This window comes from Pteropus vampyrus, unplaced genomic scaffold, assembly GCF_000151845.1.
Source record: "Pteropus vampyrus isolate Shadow unplaced genomic scaffold, Pvam_2.0 Scaffold97, whole genome shotgun sequence".
Classification (NCBI taxonomy): Eukaryota; Metazoa; Chordata; class Mammalia; order Chiroptera; family Pteropodidae; genus Pteropus; species Pteropus vampyrus.
In genome coordinates this window covers 5385094-5401918 of record NW_011888878.1, presented here as the reverse complement: position 1 = coordinate 5401918, position 16825 = coordinate 5385094, and the positions used below count along the sequence as shown (strand labels likewise).

General features: G+C 36.9%; 1 protein-coding gene across 1 annotated transcript in view; it reads right to left on the bottom strand.

The window, feature by feature from the left end:
* SLC9A9 (solute carrier family 9 member A9) overlaps positions 1-16825 on the bottom strand; it is a 514150-nt gene that overhangs the window by 485496 nt on the left and 11829 nt on the right. Inside the window, exon 2 of the mRNA XM_011364440.2 lies at positions 13103-13305. Within this exon, the coding sequence (XP_011362742.1) occupies positions 13103-13305 (203 nt within the window). The remainder of the gene's footprint in view (positions 1-13102; positions 13306-16825) is intronic.

The following is a 16825-nucleotide window of genomic DNA, read 5'->3' as shown; positions in this document are numbered from 1 at the left end:
TCCCCCGAATCATCATGTAGCTCCTGGAATAATGCCCAGATTTTCCTTTACATACCCTAAGTTGGACTGAGAAGGCAAGGCAGTTTTTAAAGGTGATAACCTGCTGCCTTCTCAGATCACCAGTGCTCTGACAATAAACGTTTATTCTAAATATTTCAAACGTTTATTCTAAATATTTCAAATTGTCTGTGTCAGTCTATTGCCTGAGCGGTGCAGGCAGCTCTGGACTCGGTTGCCCTCTGGTTTCAACTTGACCAGAACAGTTTCAGGAAATGTCTGTTGTCCTGGCCTAATTATTCATTAGGCCTCTCTTCACTCTCAAGAGTCCCAATTTGAAACACAAATGATATGGTTTCCTACTTCTGACCCTAGATTCTCAGACTCCTGGTCTTTAACTGACTACATATAACTTGGTGTGGCTGCTGGTGACTTGTGGGTCTGCCCTTCATTGTGTGAGGGGAAGAGAAAATAACAGGTGGGTGTGAGAAGGGCCTGGTCTCCCATAACACCAAGAATATTCATTCTTCAGTACCCAGGTAAGAATTGCAAAAGGCATCCAACACAATTGAAAGCCTGTGCATCAGGAGTGAATTTCCCCCACCTCCCTCAATCTGGAATTGATTTTAATCTTGGCCAACAAATTTTAAAGGCAAAAGAAACTGCTTTCTAGCACTCAGAATATACAGAACCATAGAAAGCAGTTTCTTTTTGCCTTACGATTTGTCTGAGTTTACATTATCTTTTGGGCTTTAGCTTTGAAGTGTACATGTAGCTTCCCTATCACAAGACCTTACCAGGAAGCAACCGGCCTAGGGAAGCTGGATAGGGGAGGGCTGAGTCAGCAAGGACCACAGTCACAGCAGGAAGGCTTGAGGGGATTTGGGAGTAGAGGGGAGGTGCTGAAATCAGCAAAAGGTAGATGCTAAACAGCCTAATTTAAAATTAAAATGATGTGTTTTTCAAATGGCCCATTCACCTTGAAAATGATGCATTAAAAAACACCACCAAGCTTCCTTTATTATGCCCATCTCAAACTTCTTCCCAAGAAGGAAATTTATGCCTGTCAAGGGCAGGTATTAAGGAAGAAGAGTAATATTTATAGCATGCCTAACACTAATCATAACTTTTTTCTCACTTATTTTGAAAAGCAATCCTCTAAAGTGGGTATTATTAACTCTCGTTTTATAAATAAAGAAAAATATGAGAAGTTATTGTGTCTGAGGTCTCAGTATTAGAAGTGACAGAGGTAGGATTCAGCTACAAGTTTAGTTTCAAAACTACGATGGACTGAATATTCGTGTTGCCTCAAAATTCGTATATTGAAATCCAACTCCAAAGGTGTTGGAATTAGGAGGCAGGGCCTTTAGAAAATGATTAGGTCAGGAGGATAGAGCCCTCATGAATGGGATTACTGCTCTTATAAAAGAAACTCTGCTGAGAGAGCTCTCTCATTCTTTCTACCATGAAAGGAGATAGCAGGAAGGCAGCCATGTATGTATGATCCAGGAAGCTTGCTCTCATGAGACACCAAATTGCTGGTACCTTGATCTTAAACTTTCCGGCCTCAAGAACTGTGAGAAATAAACATTTGTTTTTTAAGTCACCCAGGCTCTGGTATTTTTGTTACAGCTGCCCAAACAGACTAAGTCAAGAACTTTATATACTTCACTATTTCACCTTAGAGGTAGTCAGAGTTTAAGCTAAACATATGAAGCTCTAACTGTGGAATTCTAAGACAATCAGCATGTAGGAAAAGGACTATTTGGTGAGGTAAAAAGTGAGATGTTTGGATATTTCAAATTCTCCTAACAATGCAATTATCTGGGCATATATTTAGTGGTATGCTGGTAATCCATACCTCTGGAGGAAAAAAAAAAGGCCACAAGCTCTGATTTGCAGCACTTGACAATTTCTGTGGTGTAAATACTTTTATCATGACCCACTTCAAGCTTCCAATGGTTTAACAACAGGCTTGCAAAACTCCTGGATATTCGAAAAATAATCAATCTCAAGAGCCAGGACAAGGCCCCTCTAGTACTCCACAGCAACATTTTACTCCACTTAAGTGTTAACTCATCATTTTGGTACTATTCTTGAGCATATAATGTATAGACAGGTTTCCAGCCTATGGAAGGGAGAGAAAACCAGAATATGGCTCCTCCAAAATATACCTTTTAGACATAAGGATTAATTTTAGCTAATTATTTTGAGAAACAGGATACACTAGAGAAGCTCTGAAAATAGACTAGAAGTTATCTTTCTGTAAGGGAAATGTCCATTAAGGAAATCACCATTTTTAAGGCTGTTGATACTAAGAAGAGAAAGATGACTAAATCATAAGAAATTTATCAACGAAGAGGCATAGACTTAAATCTGCATGACAACCTAACTTTTGTTTACTGTACAAATTTTCCTGGTCACCTTCCTAAAACTTGCCATTCCCACACCTTTTATTCTTTATTTTATCAGAAGATGGTATTACTTCACTGGTTACTCATTCTCTATATTTCTCCTATGTACATATGAAATAAACATGTTAATAAACTTTTGTTTGTTTTTCTCTTGTTAATCCGTCATTACAGGGATCCTAGTCTAGAACCTACACAAATAGAAGAAAATATTTTTCCTCTTCTATGAGAGTCAGTTTGTTGAATACTGGGATTTCCCTTCAATGAAAGCCTTGTTGCCCCTGCTGCTAACAGTGCTGTCAGCTGCATCAGGATTGCCAAGACTTCAAAGAGCTGCCTCCTCATCCAAGGTCACCCCCTTTGCAGAATGGCCCATATCCAAAGACAGAATGATTTGGTATTTTAGAGGTCAGGCCATCTCAGCCCAACTGTGGATGACTCTGAAGAGCCTTCTAACTCCAGAGCATACCAAGGAGTTAGCCTACATCACAGCTTAACTTCTCCCTTGACCCACTCAGGCTTTATTCTTCCATTCATAAGGTGCTGATCTCAAGGGCACTTAACCATCCCGCTGGCTAAATTACAACTCAGAGTCCACTTCTCTGGGAACCCAATGTGCAAAAAGAAAGGTGAAGAATACCTGCATTTGCAGGACATTCCCGCTCCATACACTACCACATGAGGCAGAACTCCAAAAATCAGACAGTATTCAGTTAGTCTTATAATCAGAAATGAATGTGAGAAGAACATCTGAAAGACCTCTAACTCAAGAAAGGCTTAAATGGCAACAGGAGACAAGCCAGTTAAATGCACTGCTTCCTTTTTGTTTCCATGCCTTCTGATTGGTGCACCCCTCCTGTGCTAGCCAATGTAGATCCTACTCCCAGGCTGTATAAGTTACTAATGAGGACTTTCTTTATGACCTTAAAGAAGAACTGAGTGATGCAATCAGATGGAACCTTATATAATTATTCATTGGAGATCAGCAATGATAAATGTACCCTCTTGCCACCGTTTAATGTTTTAGAAGGAACAAAACAAATGGGAAAATAACTGAACAATCCATTCCAAGTTTTATTTACTCAGACTAAAAAGTCTAATGGGAAATCTCTTTTTCTCTCTCCTTTTGGAACTAGACAAATGGATGGTCAAATGGATAAAGTCCTGGGTTTCTATATGTTGACAAGGCTAAAAAGGCCCAAGAACCATCATCACATTCTTAGTGACCTAAGATGATCTGAGACTAGGCTATAGTCAGGAGGTAGGAGTGATTGGGAGATAGGTGGGTATCCCAGTTGTTTCTCCCTTTGGTGGCCTGGGATATTTTCTAGGACTTGATGACAGGAATCTGAGAAGCCATTCCCTTTACTCCTATAGCCACTACATTTTGTCATGTTAGAAAGAGAACCAACCCCATTATTCAACCTACTCATACACTTTCACATGACTCTTCCTTTTCCAACCAAGAGTGAGTGTGGGAGACATTATTGGTACAATCTGTGCTCAAAACACATGTCACTCCAGGAGACCATTGTCACCAAATAGCCTTTACATTATTTTGAGAAACTAGGTTTTTTTGTTAAGAAATAAAATTGAATACCTTGTTGAAATCCAATTCCTGTCCCAAATGACTGTTCCTATGGTTAGTTTTCTTAGAACATAAGTCCTGATTGATGATGTATGAAGAAGAGAAAAAAGTGTTCTGTCCAGTGGTCAGAAGTTTCTGAGTTATGTCCATAGCCTTGTTTTGGTGGCTTAACCCAAACTCTCCCAAACTTATCTGGTGAAATAACACTGATTAGGGTAATTCTTAATCCTAAAGTTTGGGGTGTTCCAAGCTGCAGTCAAAATATAAGAGAACAATTCTCTGGTGTCTGGGTTGTGCATTCTGAAGGCAAGCCTGCAAATGTGGCTAGGGTACCACATAGAGCCTGTCAGCCTTTGGAGTATAATGTTCCTGTTATTTCTGCATTTTATTTTCTGTGTTTTCACTCCTCATTCCAAGTTGATATTTCTCTTTTTCTCCTCCACCCTTCTCTACTGCTACAAATGTAATTTTTCCAGGACATTTTGTATAGATAAAATGATCTCAAATATTGAAAATTGTGTGAAAAAGGTGAAGAGATGAAGAAGTACAAATTAGTAATTATAAAATAGTCATGGGGATTTAGAGTATAGCATAGTGTATATAGTCAACATTACTGTAATGGTTGTGTATAGTGCCAGATGGGTGCTAGATTAATCTGGGGGATCACTTCATAGATTGTATAAATGTCCAACTTTTTAAAATTTAAAATAAAAATCAATAAAAATAAAATTAAATTAAAAAAATTATCTTGCATATTGAAAAATATAGCAAAGACCTGGCAAGGGAAAAATGTCTTCCAGAAAGCAAAGGTATCTAATGTCATTTAGTTTTTTTTTTTTTTTTTTTGCTTTCAAATTCTCTTCTTATAAATCTCTATGTGGCTCACTCCCAACTTCATTCAGATCTTGGCTCCAACTTTACCTTTCAGGGATGCCTTCCCTGTAGGACATATCTAAATACATTTCCCTATCCAGTCTCTCATTTTGCTAATTTTTCTTCATAGCATTTGTCTCTGCCTGACATTAGATTATGAATGCTTGTGCTGGACTCTCCCTTGTCTATCTCCTCTAAACACTAAGCTCCATGAGAGCAAGGACTTTGTGTTTTGTTCACCGCTATACTTGCTGCACCAGAACAAATACCTGAAGAATGATGAATGTCTAATAAAAAATACTTGTTGAATGACTAAATGAATGAGGACAATCTATTTTGTTCAAAGACTAAATTAAAATAAAATAGAACTAATTATCACAGAAATACAACCCAAAACCATAATGAAATATCACCTCACACCTGTCAGGATGGCTCATATTGAAAAGACAAGAAATAACAAATGTTGACAAGGATGTGAAGAAAAGTGAACATTTGTGCATTGTTGGTAAAAATGTAAATTGGAGCAGCCACTATGGAAAACAGTATGAGGCTCCTGAAAAAATAATAATAGAACTACCATATGATCCACTTCTAGGCATATAGCCAAAGGAATTAAAATAAGGATCTTGAAGAGATCATTACAGCATTATTTACAATAGCCAAAATATGAAAATTGATAAATGGATAAAGAAAGAAATAAATAAATGGATAAAGCAATAAAAAAATGCACAATGAAAATTTATTCAGCCATAAAACAAGAAATTCTGCCCTTTGCAACAGTATAGATGGACATTGAGGACTCTATGTTAAGTAAAATATGATAGAGAAAGACAAATGCTACATGGTCTCATTAATACTGAATCTGAAAAAAAATCATGGAAAGAGAAGAGATTGGTTGTAGAGATGATGGGTGGGGGAAATGGATGAAAAAAGTCAAAAGGTACAAACTTCCAGTTATAAGATAAGTAAATCCCAGGGATGTAATATACAACATGGTGACTACAGTTAATAATACTGTATTGTATATTTGAAAGCTGCTAAAAGAGAAAATCTTGAAAGTTCTCATCACAAGGAAAAAAATCTGTAACTATGCGAGGTGATGGATGTTAACTAAACTTATTGTGGTCATCACAATATATACAAACATAGAATCATTATGTTGTACACCTCAAACTAATATAATCTTTTATGTCATTTATCTCAATAAAACTGAGAAAAATAAAATAAAAAATACCTTTGTAACAAAAGAAAGGCAGGGGGATACTTAGAGTCTTGAGACATTTCTAAAATCATTTCTCAGGCCAATTTTCTGCAAAAAAGTTGAACAAAGGTAGAAGAAAACAACTAAAACAAATTTTGAAAATGTTAAGTTTCTTTATTAACAAGAGAAGACCTCTTAACTACAGTTTAGGATGAAAGTAGCTAAATCTATCCAAATAGCCTTATTCTACTCACTGCCAAGCCTGAGATTCCCCAGGACCAACTCAGTACTAATAGCCAAGACTTGTCATAATAGAGAAGTATAAATCATGAATCCCCGTTCTCTGTACAATGGAGAATAATTGATAGTATACCACAAATGTTTCCCCCAACCCTAAGGGCTGATTTATCGTGATGCTTGCTTGCTTCTCTCGGTGTGCCTAGAATAGTTTTAGAGGAAATTTCTTTGTTATCTTTATCCTCCTCAAAAGTATCCCAGTGTTAACTGCACGTATTTATCTTTGGTCCAATGACTCTTTCTGGCCAAACTGTTGCTGTTACAGGAAAAGCTTTGCTCTCTGGGCCTTGCAACCAGAAAGGTCAAGCAAAGGGAAAGACTAGACAGAAAAAAGTAATTTACAAATAAATATGTGAAAATTAAGACTTTGAACCACAAAATGTCAAAATCATTGTTAAAAAAGGCCTATAAGAAAAAAATTAAGACTGATATTTTAATGCTGCAAACACAAAATTATTTTAAAAAGTCATATGATTACTTTTGGTATGAGGGCTTCCTAAAAACATCTCTAAAATATACAATATTATCAACACAATTGATAATAGCTTCAGTATGACCTATTTGCACCTGGCAATTCTCTTTGTTGAAACAACAGACAGGACAGATTACTCAGCAGTATAACTTACTGCAAAATAACTTCCCTTACCAAATGATAGTGTCATTTGTCGCACAGGAAGTGAAGACTAGGCAAAAATTTATCATGAAGTGAAGACTAGGCAAAAATTTCTCTGGGTAGTTTCCTTTGACTTTTTACTTTACAGTCAACTGATTTATGAATGATAGGAAGTATAAATTTAACTGTACAGACTACTTTTTGAAAACGTACTGGGTCTACAAGACCTTTCTAGCCAAATGACATACTGACCCTTCAAACTCAATATGGCAAAAACATAATGTGTTGTCAATGATAAATAAATTAATGATGAGAGATTCATTCATTCATCAGTTTTAAACCATACTTGTGATTTTCTCCTACAAACCAGCTCCTTCCCCTAACTTCTAACTTGCCCATTTCTGCCTCTTCACCTTCTGTGAACCCACAAGACCAGGACAGCAGAGTTAAGCTGTTCTCTCTTCCTCCTTGGCCCAATTGGTTCAAACTCTACAGCAACTTTCTTCCTGGCTTCTCTTCCATCTGCCCCTTGGTTACTATACAAGCTTAGTCCTCATCTGTCTCCTACTTTTACTCTCTACCATGTACCTACCAGCCTAAATACCCTTTCACTTTTTGTCAATATTACACTCTTTCACTGAATACAAAAAGTGTGAGCATTACTCAATCTGGCATTCAAGGGCTTCCATAATTAAGCTCTGCTCTTATTTCCAGCCCTATATTTCATTGGTCTTCTATACTTTAACCAGTTGAAAATGTTTTTCTTTCTTGCAATATTCTCTACCCCATATTCCACCTTCACATAATACTTTTTCCTCTGCTTAGAATGTCTCTCCTGCCTCCACACACCACATGTATAACCACCACCAGGGGCAATCAACTATGCTTTTTTGAAATATTCCCCATCACCCTGACAAAAAATCATATTGTCTCCTCTGAGTGCCTGTGGTACTTGGCCCACTCCTTTGATACCTGCCTTGTGGTATATTTATTCATTTATTCATTGCTGTGTCCTGATTTACTAATAAACTCCTCAAAACCACTCCTTATTTCAGAATTGAAACTGATGGGAAATGCTCAGTTCATTAGTATCGAAAAAATAAATGAATAATGGAGAAAGTTATTTTATCATCTGACTTCAAAGGTAAGTTTTAAACCTCCTATTGATATGAAATTCAGAAATGCTTAGTAGACATTTTGATATTCCTAAATACTATATAACAAATTAATGTTTATAAAGCTATCATGTAATAGAATATAGGTCCCATTCAGTTAAAAGTAGTTAAGGATACCTTACATCCACAGAACGTTTTGACAAATGGTGTTGGAAACATTGACTGGATAAATACAAATCAACATGGTCTACTTTTAGTCTCTCAGAAGGTTGTTTTGCGATCATCTGCTGGTTGTAAAGTATAGGAAAATACTGTGTTCTTTAATCTTTAAATGAAATCAGTTTTTTTCTTTTTTATACTTTGATCTATATTGAGCATAAACAAAACAAGCTAGGCATATAATATTTCCTGAAATTTCTGTATGTTTACACATGCCATAAAAGCACAGTACATTGCCGTTTATATCAATATCAACAGTTTTCATATGTACCAGTTTCATACCTTCTCTTTGGAAGGAACTCAGGGAATCATCAAGCCTGGTGCTATTTCCTAGCATATCAGTACCTAACTCCCAGAAATACATGTGCTCTTACAAATCTTCCAAAAGATGATTACATGCACAGAAATTCATTCCAACTTTTCCAAGTCCTGAAGTTAGGAATTACATTCAAGCCTTTAAATTACATTCTTCTGAAAGCAAAAATCATTTCCTCATCCTAATTGTTTCTAATTTTTAGAAACAAAGGCCAAATAGTCTCTTTAATCTGTACTCTAAGAAAAAGGACTCAGTGGGGCTGCACCAATGGCTGCTGTGACTCCAATGTGCTGGACCTCTTCTTGCACAACAACCAACCTCTCTTTCAGCACTGGTCCTTGCCTTCTTCTATCTATCTCACTATGAGATTCCCCAGGCCTCAACCCGAGATACTCTGTCCTTCTCTGTCCACAGGGCCATTTGGGAGCCTGTCCAGTGGTGTGGGGTACAATAAATCACTCAGAACACTGGGTAAAGTGCTATAGGTCTCAATTCTGCCTCTGACCAGTAGTGGGACCCTGGATCCAACATATAATTTCTCTAGATATAAATGTATTATCTGTATGTATTACCTAAGATTAGGTAATACCCTAGTTTCTTCAAGAATTAAGCATCTAGGACACTAAAATTCTACCAATTCCCAGATGATAATTTCCAAATACTCTAGTTGTATATGTTCTAACAAGTTTTCAAAGCTATTCATTCATTCATTCATTCATTCATTCATATAGTGTTTATTTAGCAGCAATATGCACCAGGTACTGTGATAGACTTCGAGGATACAATGGTCAATGAAAAGACATGGTCCCTGCCTTTGTGAAGTTTATTGTCCAGTAGGCAATAAACAACATGAGAGTGACAATTAACAAGCAAGAAAATACAAATATAATTTTAGATGGTGCTAGGTACTTTGAAACAAAACAGAAGGAGAGGAAAAAGGAGAGAGAGAGAGAAAAAGAGAGAGAGAGAGAGAGAAAAGGAGAGAGAGAGAGAGAGAGAGAGAGAGAGAGAGAGACACTACTGTGTGAGAGAAATTTGAAGAGATGACATTTCAAGCCAAGATTCTAGAAATAAGAAGGACACTGATATCTGAAAAGCAGAAAGTAGATCATTTTAGACAAAAAGAATGACATGTGTAGAGGTCCTGACGTGAGAGTGCTTTGTGTGTAAAAGCGGCTGGTAAATCTATAGCAGTGGAGGTGAGGGAAAGAAGCACAAAAGTGACATTTCTCTTTTCACCATATTCACCTGAACACAACATAGGACTTAAATCAATGGTCTCAAACTTGCCGGCCCGTTAGAATCACTTGGTGATCTTCTAAAAATTCCAAGGATCAGGCCATACCCTAAACCAGTAAAATCACAAACTCCAGGGGTGGAACACAAGCATCAGGATTTTTTGAGGCTTCAAGTGACTCTAAACTGCAGACATATTTGAGAACCACTGACTTAAATCAATTTTAGTGCTTAAGTTCTTGTTTCACTTATCTACGAAACGATAGGGTTCAGCTTAATGAGGTCAGGTCTCTTTCTTGTTCTAAATTAGATGATCTCTATATACAGATCTAGGGCCATTTTCACCCATTCTTATACTCAAATCTTCTTTCTCTCTCTTTCCCCTATCCTGGGATTGTCATATTCTCTTGGCCACATCTAACACTTTCAAATCTTAGATTCTTCTATTCACACTGTTTTTACTTATTAAGCAGGTTCTGTTGATCCAACAAGTCTGTAAAGCCCACTTCCCTTCTCACTCAGATAACCATACCCCACAGAGTCACCTTCCAATACATCCTGCCCAGTGACCATTCTGAACTCAATTCCTACTACTTATGCAGACATATCTACACTTCAAGTACCACCTCTTGCAAGAAGGCTCCCTAACAGGCTCAAGTATCTGTGATAACTAATCTATAAAGTTTTATAGTCCTCATAGTTCATATGATATAATTTAGAACTAAATTATATAAAGGCATATATTATACATTGGTTTTATCTTCCCCAACAGATGTTAAATAAATTAAAAAGCAAACGCATTTGCTTAATCCCTGGCATATATTAAACAGTCACATATTACCAGCAGCAGCAGCAGCAGTAGCAGCATTGTTGTTAGAGAGACTGCAGTGGCCAGCCGGGGTACTGGCAGCGACATTAAAAGTGGTAGTGTAGTAGTAGTAGAGGCAGTGATGGCAGTGAAATGTAAAGAGCCAAATGGTAGCCAGGCACTTTGTATGCATCATCTCATTTAAACATTAGAACAATCCTAAAAAATAGTTCTAATCTCTCCACTTTACAAATAAGAAAGTTGGAGATTAAGAAATTCAAGAAACTTGCTAAGTATGTATGGCAGATCTGTCTGGTCCTAATTGTCCCGTTACTCCTTTTTACCTCCCTATAAGCCTTCCAATGAATGGACTCTTTTTTAGAAACCTTTTGCATCTGACACAGATTGATTGATTGATTGATTGATTGATAAGAATAACTGCATTCAGTGGAGGTTTCCCATAAGGAAGATAAACTATGGGTTTTTCATTTTCAAACACTCACTAGAATTCCCTAACATTGGTACATAAGCAACAACTGTTCACTAAGGTATGCTCTGATAATTCGTAAACAAGATCGTTTCCACTTAAAGTCACCTAATATGGTAAGTGTACCAGTGGACGCTGCTTTCCCCACCAGAAATGAGGGCAAGATGTACTCTGGGTATTGAGTCACCCATTGCCAACCTTGGATGTCTGGAAAAACAAATGCTAATTGTGACTTAATGAGTCAAATGATTTAGAAGTTAATCTAGAAAATACACATGCCATTCAAGGTCAATTAAACATTTTCTGTTTAGAACTCATAATCTACCTGATGAAAAAAAAACAAGAGGGCCTTAGCCACTTATACACCTTCTTCATCTCTTGCTTTAATTTTTCAAAAGCAAACACTGGAGTTTGGCTGCTGGTAAAGGAATCAATATGTTAATAATATAGAAACAAAATTTCTGATCAGGTGTTTGTTGGCAATCCTATTAGAGAACAAAATTACTATAGTAGCAGAGATAATCATCAGCATCTTTTGGGGTCAACCTATTTGAAGAAAAGTGCTACTTAGAAATGATTATAAAAATGGGTTAAAGAGTAAGGGGGAAATACTTAATTTTCGTCTAGGTATTAAACCAAAGGTAAAACTGAAGAGTATGTTTTATTTAAAATCCCATGTTGCTAAGTTCATTTTTAAAAATTGAGTATTTCAAGATACATGATTTTCTATTATTCATGTGAACAGAAAAAATCACATGGAGGAGATCATTCAAAACAGGATATAAGTTGCTCTTATTTATTTCAGAAATACATTATTTAATTTTCTTTTTGTGTGCTTTAATTTACTTTTCTAAGTTTAATTTAGGCTAATATTATGATTAGTTTGACTTTCCTGAAGTCTCACCAAGCACTAGAAGGAAGTTATTCCAGAAGTATGTTAGTGGAAGATAATGTGGGAAAAAAAAGTTACTCATCTTTAATGAGGAAAAATGGCAGACCAAGTATCTCTCCTCCTGCCCCAAAGCTCTCAAAATGGAAAAAAAAAAAAAGGTGTATATTAAAAGAGAACTAAATCCATATAGGATAAAAGTAATAAAATATACTTCCATAATATTAAGAACATTTTCAGCTCTGATCTAAAAGGATCTGGAATAAGTCATGTGAAACACTGGTTCTTAGAACATACTTGTATTGTTAAACACAAATTCACTTATTCCAAAGACTGATCCATAACACACAGGGCACCACAAAAGGCAACCTCACCTGTTTTCTGACCCAGAGTCCTAAGAGTAGAAGGAAGTTTTTCTTCCAATACTTGAAGCAGTTAACAAATTTGCAATAATAAAACCATTTTTAAAGATGAGTCACTTCACAATTTTTCTTTTTTCTACCTAAAGTTCCCCTAACTAAACTGATGAAGTCAAGATTTATTGAGACTGATCTATTGCCAGTGTATTTATAAACAACAAAGTTTTGTGCTGGTAGCCAAAAGCTAGGCATCCTAGATCAAAGTTTGCAAGTGTAGATTTTTTCATTATCCCCATCCCTACATTTTCCTTTTGACTTAAGGAAAATTTGAACCCAGTACCCAGCTGATAATATATATAAAGTGATACTTAAAACACACATGTGAAAAGTTGAATCAGTATTGTGAAAGTCAGAGTCAGTTGAACCATATATTTTTACCTAATATAACTATGGCTTGCAAAAGAATTATATGAAAAAGCATTCTTTTCCAATTTCTAGTAAAAACTACAGATAACTGGGCTTACAATAAGAGTATATCAAAGTATTAACCCCTTAGTCAACAAAATCGCCCCAAAAGTATGGTGTTGAAAAAGAGCACATATATGTGCGTGACTATATTGCACATAGTGGCTCATATATGATGCAATTACTTATATTGGAAAACAAAAGTATATGACCAGATAGAATCCTTACCTTTTCAAGTATAGCATTGCCTTGGTGAGGATTGATGTTGTGCTGGCTTATTTCTCTCTTGTATTTATATTCATAAACTTGGTCAGTGATATTAATCAGTAGAGTTGATGGACTGAAGGTCAGTTTTCCACAATCATAAACAGCTCCACTTTCTACATCAGTTGGTGCTGTAGCATATCTTAAGATTAATCCCATTATGAGACCTAAAACAAAGGATAAATAATTTCACTAGAGGAACACAATGTAAAATGTTCACTATTGGATACTTTTAAACATGCGATTTGGAATTTGTAGAAGTGGCAGAGGAAAGAATTGGGTCATTGCCTAGTTTAGAAAATTGTTCACTCTTTTACAGACATTAGTTCAATAGATTGTATTGTTTAAATTTTCGTGATGGACATTAGTGCATATATTCTCCTCTTGTTTTCCTCCTAATGGACCCATAAATTTTGGAGAGAAGAGCTACCAATCTCTTCTATCCACACAAAAGCTTCAAGAAAACCTTTACTCTGTGACAGATGCTGAGTAATCTATCAGTTCAGAGATGGAATTCCCCTGGGGAAAGTCCACAGATCAGCATATATCTGATAGTCCCATCAGACTAAAGGTAATCATTTATCTACAATGGTTGAGTGAAAGGTGTTCTCATTCTTTCCCTCAGGACACGACCAAGGCAACACATTTCTTCATTTTCTGCTGGCAGGTATCTGTGACCTCAAGTGGATCTAGTTCAAAAACACAGTCAATATGTTGAGGGTGGTAGGACTGAGCTACAGACAGAATCCAGGTCCTGGATGAGTTCACTGAACCATTGGATCAACTTATTCTGAAGCTACCCTAATTCTAAACTTTTTGCTATGTGACATAATACATTCTTTAAATTCTTCAAACAATTTTGAATCAGTTTTCAGCTTATCCATACCTAAATGTATTATAATATTATAACATTCCTTTTAGTGAAGAGGTGAACCCAAGTAATAATCCTTGACTTTTAAGTTTATAAACACTGTTAGGATGCTCACGGTAATCTGATAACTGTGAACTCTTTTAATATTATGGATTTATTAACAAAAGAAAAGAAACTTCAGAGGCCTATACATTCCTCAACTTATATGTTTTACGATAAATCCAATCTGAAGATAAAATCTGTTCTTTAAAACATCAAATGTTGGAGGTTTTACCACTCTCTTGTGAAGCCAATAACCTTTCATTTACTTAATAAAATATTTGTTATTTGCATATTTTTTGCCAGACATTTATAGATGTAAAATAAAAATATAGTCCCAGTCCTACAGGAGCTCAAGTTTATAAAATAAAGACCCATAAGCAAACAATTATAATACGATGTAATATGTGCTATGACAGCTGGTAAGCATTCTGTGTTATATGAGTATAGAGGGGAGACACTCTAAAGCCTTTTGAATGGTGCAAAGCTTTAGATGAATCCTAAAAGGTCTCATAAGGTTTGTTCAGATGAGCTGAATCAGGGAATGAGTTGGGATCCAGGCTGCACATGTGGGTGGTGGCACATGAGTAACAGCAGAGACAGATAAAAGTTCCCCAGGATTATGTTTGCCAATGTGTAGAATAGCTTCTGGAAAGTGACTACTCAGCCAGAGATTGTGTTTCTTGGTTGTCTGCATCTGGTTGGGTTCTCAACAATGGAATTTAAGGAAAAGTGATATGCGCCACTCCTGGGACACAATATTTAAGAAGCAGGTAAGTTTTCTCCCTTCTCTTTTCCCATTTATCAGATGGATGAGGAGGACACGAAGGATCCTGCCCTGAGACATCAGGCGGGGGAAAGCCATCCACCAGCCAGAAAGACCCTGCACTGGACTATTATGTGAGTGAAAAGACAACTTTTGTTGTATAGTCACTGAAATGTTAGTGTTTCTGTGTTAACAGTCACTAAGATAACCTAACTAATATAATACATAAACACAGAGGGACCTAAGAAATCTGGTGAATTTAGAGAGTCAGTAAGTAGTGGTGTAAGAGAAGAAATGGAGGGAGAGAGAGTGAGAGCGAAAGCAAGAGAGAGAGAAACTCTAGACTACAGACCATAGGCAGGGGCCACGTCATAAAGAGGCTCCTATGCCATGCTAAGACGTTTTTATTTTTAAATCAATGGCAATGTAGAACTACTGAAAGACTTTAGGCAGGAGAGTAAAACAATCAGATTTTTATGTAAGAACTATCACTTGGGCAACACTGTGGAGAACAAATTAGCATGAGAGGCGAGAATGAAAACATATTTCTTTCAAGAATATTTTTACCTTACTTATTCTTCAGTATTTAGCCCACTCCTCCATAATAGTGAGAAGTATTGTGTTACAACCTTTGTTAGCAAGAGAAAATAAGTGATGGATAGGTAACCACCATGAGTGCTTGATCCGTCATAGAATAGTCGTCAGCCTTCCATGTGCAGTTTCAAATGGCTACAAAAAAAAACTAGTCAGGAGGGAGAAGGGAAGACACATTATCTACACTGCAAGTGGTGTAGGGTAACTGCATAAGAACATCACTTTTCCAATACTCTTTGCCTATGAAGGATCCATTTTCTAAAAATTATTTAGCAGGTATCATAAATGATACTATGTCCTCTGCTTTTTACACAAGTGCAATATAAAGAAGGGAAGCATAAGATAATGTCTATATGGGCACTGAGTATAAAGAACCTGTATTAATACTATTCAAAATGACCAGAGGGTGAGCCACTTATTTTTTCAATATGCTTTCAATTCAACAACAAAAAGTAAACATGAAGTGTCCACTGTTTTTTTCCCAAGCAGAGAAAACAAGTATTTGTCATAATAATGAATGCCTAGTACCTGGGCCCCTATGGTTAAATTCATACAAGATCTCAAAATCTAAATGACACTGCCTGGACCTCTGCCCCAGGTCTGGTCCCAGCCTTCAAGAAAAGGTACACTGGAGGAAATGAAGTAAGCTGCTTGCTGCCAGAGGTGACCTGATATAATGGCCACAAAAATGAAACTTTCAGATTTCTCACTATGAGAAGTGCAGGTGATTATGGTCTCAGCTTCTGTGCTCTGGAATCCATGGCCAAATTCATGCTGAGGCCAGCCACAGACATGACAGCAGGTGTACTAACAATGACAGCAGGTGTACTAACAATGAGAAGGTATCCTGAAGGGCTACAATGGCTCAAGGATACTCAATCAGCCTTGACAAACCTTTCTTAGAATTGCACCACAGCCTAAACCTTCTCTCACCCAGCCTTCTTCCTTCCCTCTTTCCATAGGGGTTGGAGCTGTACCAAAGTCTGACAGCTGTCCCAGCATCTTCAGTCTCCCTCCCATTTTCCCTTAAAAGGGTTTACCCCAATTAATCTTTTGCACAACTAATCTCTTTCCAGTGTCTGCTTCTCAGAAGACCCAAATTAACACATTAGACAAAACACTCTGGCCCTGCTTCTTCCCAACTTTAAGGGTTAAGAGAACTCATCATCTCGGCAGTGTGTAAGGGCCAGTGGGGCAAGTGCACTTGTTTAATAAATACACGCTCCCATTTGTCCACCTCCACTGCGATAGCAGCAACTGGCAAATCCTTAATGTTAGAGGCTAAACATCTACCCATAGAGCCTCATAATATTTTTGACAGCCACCTGTCCACTCAGTGCTTTACCATATGATGCCAAAAACATGAAATTTGGGGGAGGGGGGTGGTTAACCCACTCTAGCACAGTATTGTATGGGA